Source organism: Anolis carolinensis, chromosome 4 (assembly GCF_035594765.1).
Source record: "Anolis carolinensis isolate JA03-04 chromosome 4, rAnoCar3.1.pri, whole genome shotgun sequence".
Lineage (NCBI taxonomy): Eukaryota > Metazoa > Chordata > Lepidosauria > Squamata > Dactyloidae > Anolis > Anolis carolinensis.
In genome coordinates, this window is record NC_085844.1 from 205,052,319 (window position 1) to 205,066,399 (window position 14,081).

General features: G+C 40.0%; 1 protein-coding gene across 1 annotated transcript; it reads right to left on the reverse strand.

The window, feature by feature from the left end:
• Nucleotides 1–24: 24 nt before the first annotated feature.
• On the reverse strand, nucleotides 25–12,230 carry cimip3 (ciliary microtubule inner protein 3). Its single transcript, XM_062978653.1, has 2 exons — nucleotides 12,036–12,230; nucleotides 25–429 (listed from the first exon to the last, which is right to left on the reverse strand). Exon 2 carries the CDS (start codon nucleotides 386–388, stop codon nucleotides 38–40), a length of 351 nt encoding a protein of 116 aa, XP_062834723.1. The 5' UTR covers nucleotides 389–429; nucleotides 12,036–12,230; the 3' UTR covers nucleotides 25–37.
• Between the last annotated feature and the right edge of the window lie 1,851 nt (nucleotides 12,231–14,081).

Here is a 14,081-nt window from a genome sequence, read left to right on the forward strand (position 1 = left end):
TTGTAAATCAGACTCTCAGGCAAATTGTGTGATAGTTTCAATGTTTTGAGCCTGCAGAAGACACACCGGGCTTTTTCACCACGATGGTTCTCCACTTTGGGAGATTCACCCTTTCCACATCTAATACCTTCCTTCTGTGGTCTGTGTCTCGGCAATATCGATAACCACAGGTTGGTTTCTGTAAGGTGTAAAATGGATTGTATGAATTGGTATAGTTGGGGTTGTAGAAAGTAAAGTTGAGAGACTCAGGTTTGTATCCCCCAGGGTGTAGGACAACGGGGACATATTCTGAAACTAAAGCCTGCTCCATCTTGTAACCCAGAGCAACTGGAAACTGGCTGTGCCCACCAGCCGATGCTTTGGCTGGTTTCTTCTTCTGTGACATCATGTAGCATGGACGAGTGTTCTGATTTTCATAGACGTTTTGGTCTGTAAAGAGAAAAGCCAGATGCATGGAGAGACTGAGTCATCTTTCTCTATAGCAAACTACTTCACTATTATTTTGAGGTCTAATTACCCAAAGAACTGAGAGTCAAATAGAAATGTGCTGATATTAGGTTCATCTGTGGAAGTGTGTTTCCTACTAAACTCCCAAAAAGCAGTGTGTGTCACTCTGAGGCAAGATCTTTAAGATGTGTTGTGGGTGGATGGGTCAAAATGTTTTCCTTCCTCAGACGCAACAGAAAATGGCACACAAGTCAAATTGCATGGGTTTATTTTTATTTTACAATATTTATATCCCACCCTGTATCTGCAGATCTCAGAGCAGCATAGAATTAAATCAATATAAACAAACAATCTAAAGCAGTAAGAATAAATTGTTAAAATATAGAAGCACTTAAAGCAACTAACATGTAAAACAAGACAATTGAAAAGCAGGAGAAACCATTTAAAACAAATTAGAATGCATGTCCAGATTGTATTGAAAAGAATTAGGCTTCAAAAAAAATGTAATAATTAGGACCACTATCAGTGGTATTACTTGTAAGAGAAGAAACATAGCCTCACTTATTCACTGCTCTTTGCAAGGTTGATGAGGAAAACATAATTATTTATTTATTTATTTATTTCCATCATTTCTAGTCTGAATTGCCTAACAAAGTTGGAGAAAGACTTCCAGATTGCTTCCTGACATATCTAATTTATGCCCTGGTAGAGAAAATAGCAGAAGCTACTTTATTTCTGTCGGAATGATGCTTCTCAGAGTTGTCCTGAACTTTTGTAAGTTATAATACATTGCTTGATACATCTAAAATGCATGTACCCATATACCTTTCATTCCCTTCTAGATAGATCAAATGAGATAAAAAGGGAGAAAAGTGGGTGGAGGTTGTGTACTTCAGGTAAATCCTAAGTGCCCTCTGAATGCCTGGTTTATGCCATCATTTCTCCAGTGGTTGTATCAGTTTAGGGAAGAAAGATGGTAGGATTTCCTCCTTGGGCTGATGGAAGACTAAGTGGACCTAAGATAGGAAGGTTGGATCTGTCTTTGTGTCTGAGAGTTTCTAGGGCCCCTTCCACACAGCTGAATAAAATCCCACATTATCTGTTTTGAACTGTAAAAATGGCAGTGTGGACTCAGATAACCCAGTTCAAAGCAGGTATTGTGGGATCTTCTGCCTCGATATTCTGGGTTATATGACTGTGTGGAAGGACCCTAGGTGCTGGGTTCTGGTGGGGGCACAGATAGCTCTCCCCATGATTGAACAAAAAGGCATGAGTGGGGAGGCAATCTAGGGTGGCCTGAACATTCTGCAATCCTTTTCCCCATGAATGACATTGTCTGTGTGCAGGCCATTCATGGGGAGCTACTGGGGCCATTATAAACTTCTTAAATACATTGGGGGAGGGAGACAAATCAAATAAGAGATGGTAGGATTCTCTCCTTGGACTGATGGAAGACTAAAAACCTCATCACATTGAGGTCTGAATCTGTGGGGCAGCATGACAAATCCATGGGGGGGGGACTGTTGCTCCATGCCCTGTCCAGTCCCCCCCCCCCGTTTTTTATGGGACACAGGAGGCTTCCCGTGATCCCAGGAAAGTATCCTAGCTTCCTCTGTGGCAGTGGTTCTCAACCTGTTGGTCCCCAGATGCTTTGGCCTTCAACTCCCAGAAATCCTAACAGCTGGTAAACTGGCTGGGATTTCTGGGCCATAACACCTGGGGACCCACAGGTTGAGAACCACTGCTCTATGGAGCCCTACTGGAAGTTGCCTTATGTCATCTGATGGCATCTGGCAGACTCCATGGAAGAAACGTCCTGGCAGCAGGCTAAGACACTTCAATCTCCCTGTGTGATGAGACCATAGGTGGGCCTAAAGTAGGAAGGTTGTATTAAAAGGAGCTTTCCTGGAAAGAGAAGCACAGGAAACATGAAAAAAAGAAAATAAGCTTCCATCAAATCCAGAGAGCACAATATGTCCAGTCTTAATGTCCTCTAGTATCGACCAAAGCATCTACATCTGAAATTTCCTTTTTTTTAAAAAAACAAAGCAATTCCTTCTTTTTAGATCATTTTCTTTGACACAATGAAAATGGCAGACTAGCAGACTGAGATTTTCCAACTGCTGAAACAGGCTCTATATCCTGTAGAACTGAGATTGTTTTTCTCCCTCACAACACCTTGGGGAAGTCAGTCTATGCAGTCCTATTCTGTAGTCTTTCATTTCACAGTGTAGATTATGCTTGCAACAGACCATGGGGTTTGGAATCACTTCGTCTTTGTCTCTGGGACTCCCAAGCCCAGGGATGCAAGAGAACAGAAGAAAGGCAAGTAAACTTCCTTTATGGCGTGATTCCCTTGACCTGGTGGGTGGCAACACCCTGGATCTATTCTCAACTCAGCTGCTAGCCTTGCAAAGTTGGGTTGGAGAAGGTGATCCTCAATGAAAAAGGGGAAGAACATTATCCATCATCCCAAGGTTGGTCTCATCTGAAGCAATCTATAGCCCCTCTTATACTGCCATATACAATCCAGATCATCTTCTTTGAACTGGATTATATGGCAGTGTATACTCATACAATCCAGTTCAAAGCAGAGTAAAAATAAGCATTGGTCTCAACCCCATTATTAGTTCTGACTTGGTCTGGCTGATTAAATCAACAGAAATTTATATAAGAGCAGATTACCATATTTTCATTCATTCAGCAGGTGTCTGGTGAGAATTAAGACCTGGATTTAAGTCTTTAGTTTTACATTTTCAGCAACTAATGCCTAGTATTAGTTAGGTTTCTTCAAAAATGATCTGAAATATTTGTGTGATAACTATTTTTTCATTGTTTCTTAACTGGCCAGTTCTACGTTGTTACTTTATTTTCCTCCCATTGCTGCCTGTACTCTAGGTGGTTGTTTATTTTAAAACCATGTTACATTCCATGACGCTCTGATCTTGTTAGGTTGTATTATTTTCAGCCTCCAGATTGGACCATGTCTCCTGACTTCTAAGGCTCTTAAACCTGTTACAAGGGAAATCAGTGGATGTTTATGTAAAGGAGTGAAAGCCTATGTGTATGAAGCAAACAGAATTGACACTGTAGAATAACCTGGATACTTCTAATGTATCTTGCAGGCATATTTTTCGGCCAACAGGTGCATAGAGTTCAGTGTTCTCTTTTCAAAGGTGTAGTAAATAGACATTTTATCAGCATTCAAATACTAAAATAACAATTCCAGAGAATTCAGCCACTGCAAAAAAAAAAATGGTTGTGGTGTGTTTTACAGGCATTTCAAATTACAAATTTCTGGGTAAGAGAGATGCAACCTATACATCTTTCTAATTACAGTAGAATCTCACTTATCCAAGCTAAACTGGCCGGCAGAAGCTTGGATAAGCAAATATCTTGGATAATAAGGAGGGATTAGGGAAAAACCTATTAAACATCAAATTAGGTTATGATTTTACAAATTAAGCACCAAAACATCATGTTATACAACAAATTTGATAGAAAAAGCAGTTCAATACGCAGTAATGTTATGTTGTAATTAATTACTGTATTTACGAATTTAGCACAAAAATATCACGATATATTGAAAACATTGACTACAAAAATGGCTTGGATAATCCAGAAACTTGGATGAGCGAGATTTGGATAAGTGAGACTCTACTGTATTTCTACTCCTCTGTTTTTGCATGATTCCCATTCATGTATTAAATTGGTTTAACATGCATGAGTATTAATTTACCAAGCCCCATTCACTTCAGTTCTATTTAGAGTAGTAATTGGTTTTAGCTCTTAATTCCTCATTAATCTTATCTAATCCAAACAAACAATCCCTGTTGTTCACGAGGAGTTAAAGAATAATGTTTACATCACCAAGGGGTGTGGATGAGGAAGGAAAGGATGAGAGAGAGAAAGATTAATAATGAAGTATAACTGAGGGCCTGTCTACACTATCCTAAAAGATCCAGGTGACACCTCAGGTAAACCTGAATAATTCAGAGAAAACTGGGATATCCAGTTTAACACTTGCAAAGATCCAGACCTTAAGCTAAGGTCCAGATCTTTGCAGGTGCCGGGTCTGTGGGAATTGATTCCCAGGACTGCTTTCTCAGTCCTGGGGGTCAATCCCCACAGCCATTCAGGTTCTTTGGGCTCTTGGAGCCCGAAGGAGCAGGATGGTGCCCCCCCCTTCATCACCCCTCCATTTTTGATTCAAAAACTTACCTGAGGGGCCAGCTGGAAGCATAGGCCCCTCTGGAGAGTACTCCTGGTGCATAATGTGTCAGGAGATTGGGGGGGGATTTCCCTTCTCTCCCCCCACCTCCTAACACATCATATTTGCACATCAGGAGAACTCTCCGGAGGGACCTGCGCTGCTGGGGGGCTGGATATCATCCCTGGTCAAGCTTTGGTTGACCCAGGATGTCATCTAACCACCCTCTCCCCTTAGAAAAAGAAGGGCCCTGACAGTGCTTTGGGATAGTCTTTCAATCTTACAATTTTTCAATGTTTGGATCACAAATCCCACCATTCAGTGGGATTTCTAGTCCAAGGTATTTGGAATCTCCCAGGCTGGAGAAAGCAACTTAAAGTACAATGAGATTTGATTTTTAAAAAACCAACAAACATGGGTTCACTTAAGGAGAAATAGGGTGGGGGTGGGGGTGGTGCCAATGACTTGCAGATGCACGTCATTGAAGAGAGTCTACCACCTTCTGAGGTGACTTATACCAGTGTGGAACAGCTCTTATCAATAGAAAGTTCTTCCTACTGTTCAGGAATAATCTTTCTTGCAACATGAATGTACTGATTCAAGCCCTGTCCTCTTTGAGCAGCAGAAAACAAACTTTCTCCACCTTCTAAAAGAAGTTATCATATAAAAATATTAATGCACCATTGGATAAGAAAGAAAATAAACATAGCATTTAACATTTTCAACATGCAAATCATTTTAAATCCACTTTGTGAGAGACAAATTTATGGCCACTTTTTATTTACATTCAAAGAACCCATAAGAACAAACTGCAAAGTTCCCATATTCATTTTGAGCAGCTAGCAGCACTGCAAAACATTGGGTGTTTCCTAACACAGCATATTTCCCAGATGAACTAGCAAACTTTCTGTTAACTCCTTTAAAAGCCTGGGGCCACTAGAAAGAAATTATACATACAACATACCTCCTTAAAAACCCAGACACACAAACACATTGGTTATGAAGTCATGGGAACTAAGAAATGATTCATACAATTAATATAATTAAGGTTTCCATTCTTTTACTCACTGTTCTTCACCTACTAACAAAAGGTGGACAATATCAGAATATGTCATGCCCCTTCTGCAATGCCATATAAAATCCAGATTATCTGATTTGAACGGGATTCTATGGCAGTGTAGACTCATATAACCCAGTTCAAAGCAGATAATGTGCATTATCTGCTTTGATAATCTGGATTCTATGGCAGTGTAGAAGGGACCTAAGAACTTAGGAATCACACCTTCCCACAATATCCTATTAAAAGCTCAAGGTTTACTTGTATAGGGGATCATCAAAAATTGAATGACCCGCCTTGCATAAAAGCTGGCCCTTTTTCTTATTGCTAAACCAGTTGTGAACTAAAATTACTTGGTACACATACAGAAGGAACATCCATGTCACAACAAACCATAGTGTACTTTCCTGAAATCTGGCTTGTTGTAATAGGCAAATTCACCTCTGCTAACAAACCATGGATCAACTCAGACTTCAAATTGGACTTGTAACTTACTGTTGACTCACAAAATGGCTTATATAAACCATGGTTCATTGTAATGTATGAACTCAAAACTGTGGCTTGTTCCTAGTTGCTTCTCCAACTGCAGACCTTAATACAGGAGCCTTAAAACAGAACTTTGGTTTGGAGGCTTTTTTTAGAAAGGGGCGGGGGGTCTGGGAATGGATGACGTAAAGTAATGTTTGAAACGTGCTTGGCACATTTTCTGGCAAAAAAATCAGTAAGAAACAGATTAAATGGGGGATGTCGGAAAGGACATCGAAACCGTACTTTGAGTTCCCAAGGACGTTTTCAGCACTGCTCCATGACTGTGGAACAACCTGCCGGTAGAGTTCTGACAACTGGATCAGCTGTTGGAATTTAAGATACCCATCTCTTCCAGCACGCCTATCCAGACAGTTTTAATGGTGAATTTTAAACTCCACTGTATGCCTGGCTTTTGTTTTGTGTATTTTGATACATATTTTATGGAAGTATGTTATAATATCTGTATTTTACAAAGTATTTTATAAAGTATTATGTGTTTGTTTATGTTTTAGTAATGCTGTAACCCGCCTCGAGCCATGAGGAGAGGCGAGCAAGAAATATCATTATTATTATTATTATTATTATTATTAGACCCACATGCCACACTTTGCTCACCCTGACTTTGGAGTAACTATTTAGTGAGGGTCATAGAAGGGACATAGATCAAGCAGAAAAAGCAGAGTGTTTGAAGAGTCTTAATTACACTTTCAGATCATCTGCCCTCCACTTCATCTAATCATTTCACATTATTTATGTGGCCTGTATTTTTTTCTTGCTGTGTTCATGTTTCTTTTCTATCTGTTAATGCTAACAGCTCATGCTAAAAAAAGACAAAAGTTCCTATTTTATCAGTGGCTTTAAAGAATTGAACTTGGTTGCTAAGATACAAATATTTTGGTTCCATGAGAAAATAACTTTGTATGTATGTGTGTGTCAAAAGTCAAGCCTGCTGGTTTCGCCTCTGTTGTTTATGTACTTTGCATAACAGCCATGCACAAACACCCTCATGTTTGCAAGTTCCATGGGCACAGAAGGATCATGTTGATGGAAGAGGGGGAAAGTCCAATTGAAGTGGTAAACCACTGTTAGAGATGGAAGGAAAGCTCTTCTAAGATGTCCTAAAGGAAAGCTTTGAGTGAAGGAGGTAAAGAAACACGGATGCCCACCAAACTAAGCCTTTCCTGGTAGAGCTTTCTTTGTATCACCTGTGTCTAGATAATTTTCTTATTGAGGACTCCTATGTTATTCCACTGAAAACTAAACACAAGACAGACATAGTAAGGCTAATTATCATGGATTTTTCAATACAGTACAGTCTCACTTATCCAACACTCGCTTATCCAATGTTCTGGATCATCCAACACATTTTTATAGTTGATGTTTTCAATAAATCGTGATATTTTGGTGCTAAATTTGTAAATACAGTAATTACTGCATAGCATTATTTCATATTGAACTATTTTTTCTGTCAAATTTGTTGTATAACATGATGTTTTGGTGCTTAATTTGTAAAATCATAACGTAATTTGATGTTTAATAGGCTTTTCCTTAATCCCTCTTTATTATCCAACATATTTGCTTATCCAATGTACTGCCGGCCCGTTTATGTTGGATAAGTGAGACTCTACTGTAGTTATTTTGTATGTACACTGTACACTAAGGCACCTTCTATGGCCCCTTTTACACTGCTTTGAACTGGATTTTATGAGTCTACACTGTCCTATAATCCAGCTCAAAATTGATAATCTGGATTATATTGCAGTGTACATACAATACACTGGCCTTAGTCTTTATCTGGTTGAGATAGAAGGATCTTCAATGGGTGTACTGTATTTTTTACTATGTAAAATGTACTGCACGTGTTTCTAACTGTGGCAATGTTTTGATTAGACTAGTTGTTTAAGTGCTTTTCAATAGTGTTTGTATTACATATTGTTTCTGCTATTTTGTTTAAATTTACTGGCAGAAAGGGGGATATAAAAGAAATACATAGATAGTGGTGGATATCTATCCTTGGATTAGCGCTCTCCAAACTCTTAGTCGGGGAACTATAATCCAAAAGTTATTTTCCTAAATTCTGGCTAGAAATGGAAAATCTTCTACTTAACTGCAGCCCTATTCAGTGTTTAAGGGAAAAATCAGTTATAGGAAGAACTAGTCCTAAATGCCATCTTTCTCTCACTTTTCTATGTTAGGCCTTTGCCCTTCTGCACATAACGTCTTCTTTGCTAAGAAAACCTAGAAAAGGAAGAATAAGGGATCAAGGCTTCTTAGGAGACTAGACTTAGAGGGTTGATCAAGCAACATTGGACTGCCAAGAGTCCTATATAGTTGAGGCTAGTCAGGAATTATCCATCAGAAGGTTACTAAATGATCCAGCACTATAAATATCAAGATAACGATTACGGTTGCACCCTACTAGGAATATGAAAGGCTGACTTCAATCTGTCTTGTGCACATTTACTTGGAAGGAAGTGACACTGGACAGATGGAGAACACATCCTCAAATTACGTACTTGTAAAAAGTACTTGTAAAAGTCTACATGTACTCTTTGAACAGTTAATGACAACTATGGTGATTACTTAAAGGCTAAATGAATAGGTAATTGCTAAATTTGTCCAATATTCTGATAACTCAGCTAAGGGCCCTTTCAGACAGGCCCTATATCCTAGGATCTGATCCCAGGTTTCCTGTTTATCCCAGATTATCTGGCAGTGCAGACTCATATAATGCAGTTTAAAGCAGAAAACCTGGGATCAGATCCTGGGATATAGGGCCTATCTGGAAGGACCCTACATTGTGGTGGTCTGGTCTGGGAGGTCCATGAGGATGGCATCATGAGTTACTCAGGTCCATACGAACTGTATCTCTTACTACAGACCAACTCAGACACTGCGGTCATCAGAGGATGCCCTGCTCTCGGTCCCACCCGTCCCAAGCACAGCTGGTGGGAACGAGAGAAAGGGCCTTCTCCATGGCCACCCCACACCTTTCCTAAGGAATTAAAGATGGCCCCCTCCCTCCCAGTCTTCAAGAAACAGCTGAAGACGTGCCTTTTCTCACTGGCTTACAAGGAGGAGGAAGAGTAGATGGTAATACTATAATTATATCTTTGATTAATAGCTACCATCCGTATCTGTGCCCTTTCGCCCCCACTAGTTCAATCTTGAGCCCCAAGGAACTGGCAGATTCTGTTCGATATTTGGTTTTATGTCAGATATAACAGGTTGCATTTTTTATTTAATTGTAGTTGTTAAGTCATAATTTGTTTGTATATGTTGGGTTGTCATTTTTCATTATTATGGGTGTGTTGTTGTTGTGCTCAGGCATTGAATATTTGCCTTTTGTGTTTGGAATCCACCCTGAGTCCCTCCAAGGAGATAGGGCAGAATATAAATAAAGATGATGATGATGATTATTGTTATTATTGGACTGGGTGACACCAATCCTAGGGTGATCTGCACTATAGAATGAATGCAGTTTGACACCACTTGATGTGCCTGGGCTCCATGCTGTGGAATCATGGGAGTAGCTTTCGGAAGCCTTAGCTGGTGCCTCACCAGAGCAGAACTCCTAGGATATATATAAAGAAAATGAATTCCTTTGAATCAGAAAAACAATATCCACTATTCCAATAATAAAGTGATCACAAACATATACTTGTTCCCACAACTTATAAAGGATGCAACAGTCAGTGATATACAATGAAACATAAATTTGTTATATTCACAATATTAATTGCTATTTCTTTCTTGTAGGAGGGAATTTCCAACAAAAGTGTCTTTACACAGATTTCCTCTTTAAAGTAATAGCATCTTTTTTTCTTTCTTGTAAAAGGAAATTTTCAACAAAAATTTGTATACACAGATTTTCCTCTATGTTTTCTTATGGAGAGCTTCCGCTTCCTTGTAAAGAACTTCCACGACTTTGAGAAAGTCTTCTTCAGGTGGAAAAGTTCTTATTTTACAAAATAAAGTGGTGACCAAGTTCTCCTGAGTGATGCTTGGCTCAGTTTGATTCCATAGCAAGCACCTATTGCGAATATAACCAATTATGTCTCACTGTATATCACTTATAAGTTGTGGGAACAAGTATGTGTCTGTGATCACTTTATTACAGTAGAGTCTTGCTTATCCAACATAAAAGGGCCGGCAGAACATTGGATAAGTGAAAATGTTGGAAAATAAGGAGGGATTAAGGAAACCCTATAAAATGTCAAATGATATTATGATTTTACAAATTAAGCACCAAAACATCATGTTTTACAATACAGTAGAGTCTCACTTATCCAACATTCGCTTATCCAACGTTCTGGATTATTCAACGCAGTCTGCCTTCCGCAAGGATCCACAGCTATTTCTCTGGGCAGCAAGGACTGAACTTTTTACGGATTTAATTTTTGACAATGTTGTTACTGTAAGTTCATTTATTTATAGTCAATTTGTTAGTAGCGAGTGTTTTTGTAGTCAATGTGTTCAATACATTGCAATGTTTTGGTGCTAAATTTGCAAATACAGTAATTACTACATAACGTTGCTGTGTTTGAACTGCTTTTTCTGTCAATTTGTTGTAAAACATGATAGTTTGGTGCTTAATTTGTAAAATCATAATGTAATTTGACATTTAATAGTCTTTTCCTTAATCCTTCCATATTATCCAACATTTTCGCTTATCTAACTTTCTTCCGGTCCACTGTAAATCGACAGAAAAAGCAATTCAATATGTTATGTGGCAATTACTGTATTTACAAATTTAGCACCAAAACATTGCAATGTATTGAAAACATTGACTACAAAGACCACTAAACGGCAGACTGCATTGAATAATACAGAATGTTGGATGAGTGAAGACTGGATGAGACTCTACTGTATTTTTTTTTTCCGTGTCAGGAGCAACTTGAGTCGCTTCTGGAGTGAGAGAATTGGCCGTCTGCAAGGACATTGCCCAGGGGACGCCCGGATGTTTTGACCATTCTTGTGGGAGGCTTCTCTCATGTCCCCGCATGGAGCTGGAGCAGATAGAGGGAGCTCATTCGCACTCTCCCCGGGTGGGATTTGAACCTGTTAGCTTTCAGGTCAGCAACCCAACCTTCAGGTCACGAGGCTTTAGCCCACTACGCCATCGGGGGCTCCTCTACTGTATTGTAATAGTGGATATTGTTTTGCAGAACTCCTAGGATAACATGCTATGCTAGTTTTATATGTATGTATATGTATATATGTATATATATATATATATATATATATATACACACATACATGTGTGTGTATGTATATACATATATATAATACAATTTAATTTACAATAATATATAATTATAACATATTGTATATACATATAATATTCATAATATTATATTGTAATATGATATAATACTAATAATACAATATAATATTAATTATATATTATATTTTACATGTAATATTACTAATAATATTACAATATATTGACACAGTACAATATAGTAATTTATTACCAGTATTGTACTATGCTAAAAATATATTGTATGTAAATTTAATTTGTAAGCCGCTCTGAGTCCCCTTCGGGCTGAGAAGGGCGGCATATAAATGTAGCAAATAAATAAATAAATAGGATCCCACAGCACTGAGCCAGGGCGGTTACAGTGGCCTCAAACTGCCTCCACTTTCATTCCAGATCCAGCTCAAGTGAGGCCCCAGGGCTGCTATCCAATCCCTCCGCCTTGAAAGAGGTCAGGGCAGGATCCCGGAGAGAGAGGATGGAGGGGATGCCTTCCCCGTTCCCTCCCTCCCCCTTCATCCGCTGAGTCTTACCTCGAAGGGAATCCTTTGGCGTCACCTGCAGCCTCGGCGCCTCCTCTTCCTCCGGTTCTTCTTCTTAAACGCCTGGAGAGACGCAGCCGAAAAGGGGAGATGGAAGGACTGCCTCCGCCGCCGCCGCAGCCACCGGGCGCATGGTGACCTCCTCCGCCGCCGGGCGCCTCTCCTCTCTGCGCCCGGGGAAGCGCTTGCCTCGTCCTATAGGTCCGGGGCCATTGTGACCGGGAAGCGGCGTCAGAGCGGCGCCCAGGGCCCCGTCGCCCCGGGAAAGGGACGCCGGCCAGGAGGTGCCCATCCCGTGGGAAGCCCATCCTCAGGAGCCCCAGTCCCTTTCTCCGCCCGCATCTACACATTCAACACCATAGAATTAATGTCGCCTGACTCCACTTGTACTTCCCTGGCTCTGCGCCGCGGAATCATCGGAGTCTTAGAGTTTCCGACAAGGGATGCTCAACCTGTATCAGTGATTCTGCCCGTTATCCCAGGATTAGAGAGGAAATAGGTGATAGCTCAACAGTAGATCGCTTGTGTTGTCGAAGGCTTTCATGGCCGGAATCACTGGGGTGCTGCGAGTTTTTCCGGGCTGTATGGCCGTGTTCCAAAGCATTCTCTCCTGAGGTTTCGCCCACATCTGTGGCAGGCATCCTCAGAGGTTGTGGGTGTATTGGAAACTAGGCAAGGGAGGTTTATATATCTGTGGAAGGAAAGAACTCTTGTCTGTTGGAGGCAAGTGTGAATGTTGCAATTAATCACCATGATGATGATGATGATGATGATAATAATAATACAGTAAGTAAAGGTTTCCCCTGACGTTAAGTCCAGTCATGTCTGACTCTGGGGGTTGGTGCTAATCTCCATTTCTAAGATGAAGAGCCGGCGTTGTCCGTAGACACCTCCAAGGTCATGTGGTCGGCATGACTGCATGGAGCAACTAATACAGTAATAAAAACTTTATTTATATACCACTCTATCACCCCAAGGGGACTCAGGGTGAGTTCCAACATAGGCAAAGCATTCAGTTACCAAACACAGAACATACAGCACAACCATGTTAAAACATCAACGTAATTACAGTAGAGTCTCACTTATCCAAGCTAAACAGGCCGGCAGAAGCTTGGATAAGCGAATATCTTGGATAATAAGGAGGGATTAAGAAAAAGTCTATTAAACATCAAATGAGGTTATGATTTTACAAATTAAGCACCAAAACTTCATGTTTTACAACAAATTTGACAGAAAAAAGCAGGTCAATATGCAGTAATGTTATATTGTAATTACTGTATTTATGAATTTAGCACCAAAATATCATGATATATTGAAAATATTGACTATAAAAATGGCTTGGATAATCCAGAAACTTGGATAAGCGATGCTTGGATAAGTGAGACTCTACTGTATTAACATAACATACCAATGCAAAAATTCAATCACATTCAATTGCTGATCCATTTATTAGCATTGAAAAGCCTTGCAGCTTCAAAGCCTGGCTGAATCCTGCCTGGGGGAATCCTTTGTTGGGAGGTGTTAGCTGGCCCTGATTGTTTCCTGTCTGGAATCCTGCTGTTTTCAGAGTGTTTTTTATTTATTTATCCTGATTTTACAGTTTTTTAGATACTGGTAGCCAGATTTTGTTCATTTTTATGTGTCAGGCTATACAGAGAAGCCATTGAAATCTGCAAGTATGTGGACAATTTCAAGAGAAAGGAGGAAGCCATGAAAATGAACAATCAGGGCCAACAAAGAATTCCCCCAGGCAGGAATCGGCCAGGCTTTGAAGCTGCAAGGTTTTTCAATACTCATCAAGGTGATTAATTGCAACATTCACACTTGCTTCCAACATACAAGAGTTCTTTCTCCCACCCTGGACTTTCCACAGATATTTAAACCTCACAACCTTCGAGGATGCCTGCATAGATGCGGATGAAACATCAGGAGAGAATGTTTCTGGAACATGGCCGTACAGCCTGGAAAACCAACAGCAACCCAGTAAATTGCTTTCTCATTTCTTGCTGGCTACATAATCCATGCTGCTTGCTTGGA

Excerpts from the sequence above, each read along its gene's own strand:
- cimip3 (XM_062978653.1), bottom strand. The coding sequence starts at position 388 with ATGATGTCACAGAAGAAGAAACCAGCCAAAGCATCGGCTGGTGGGCAC.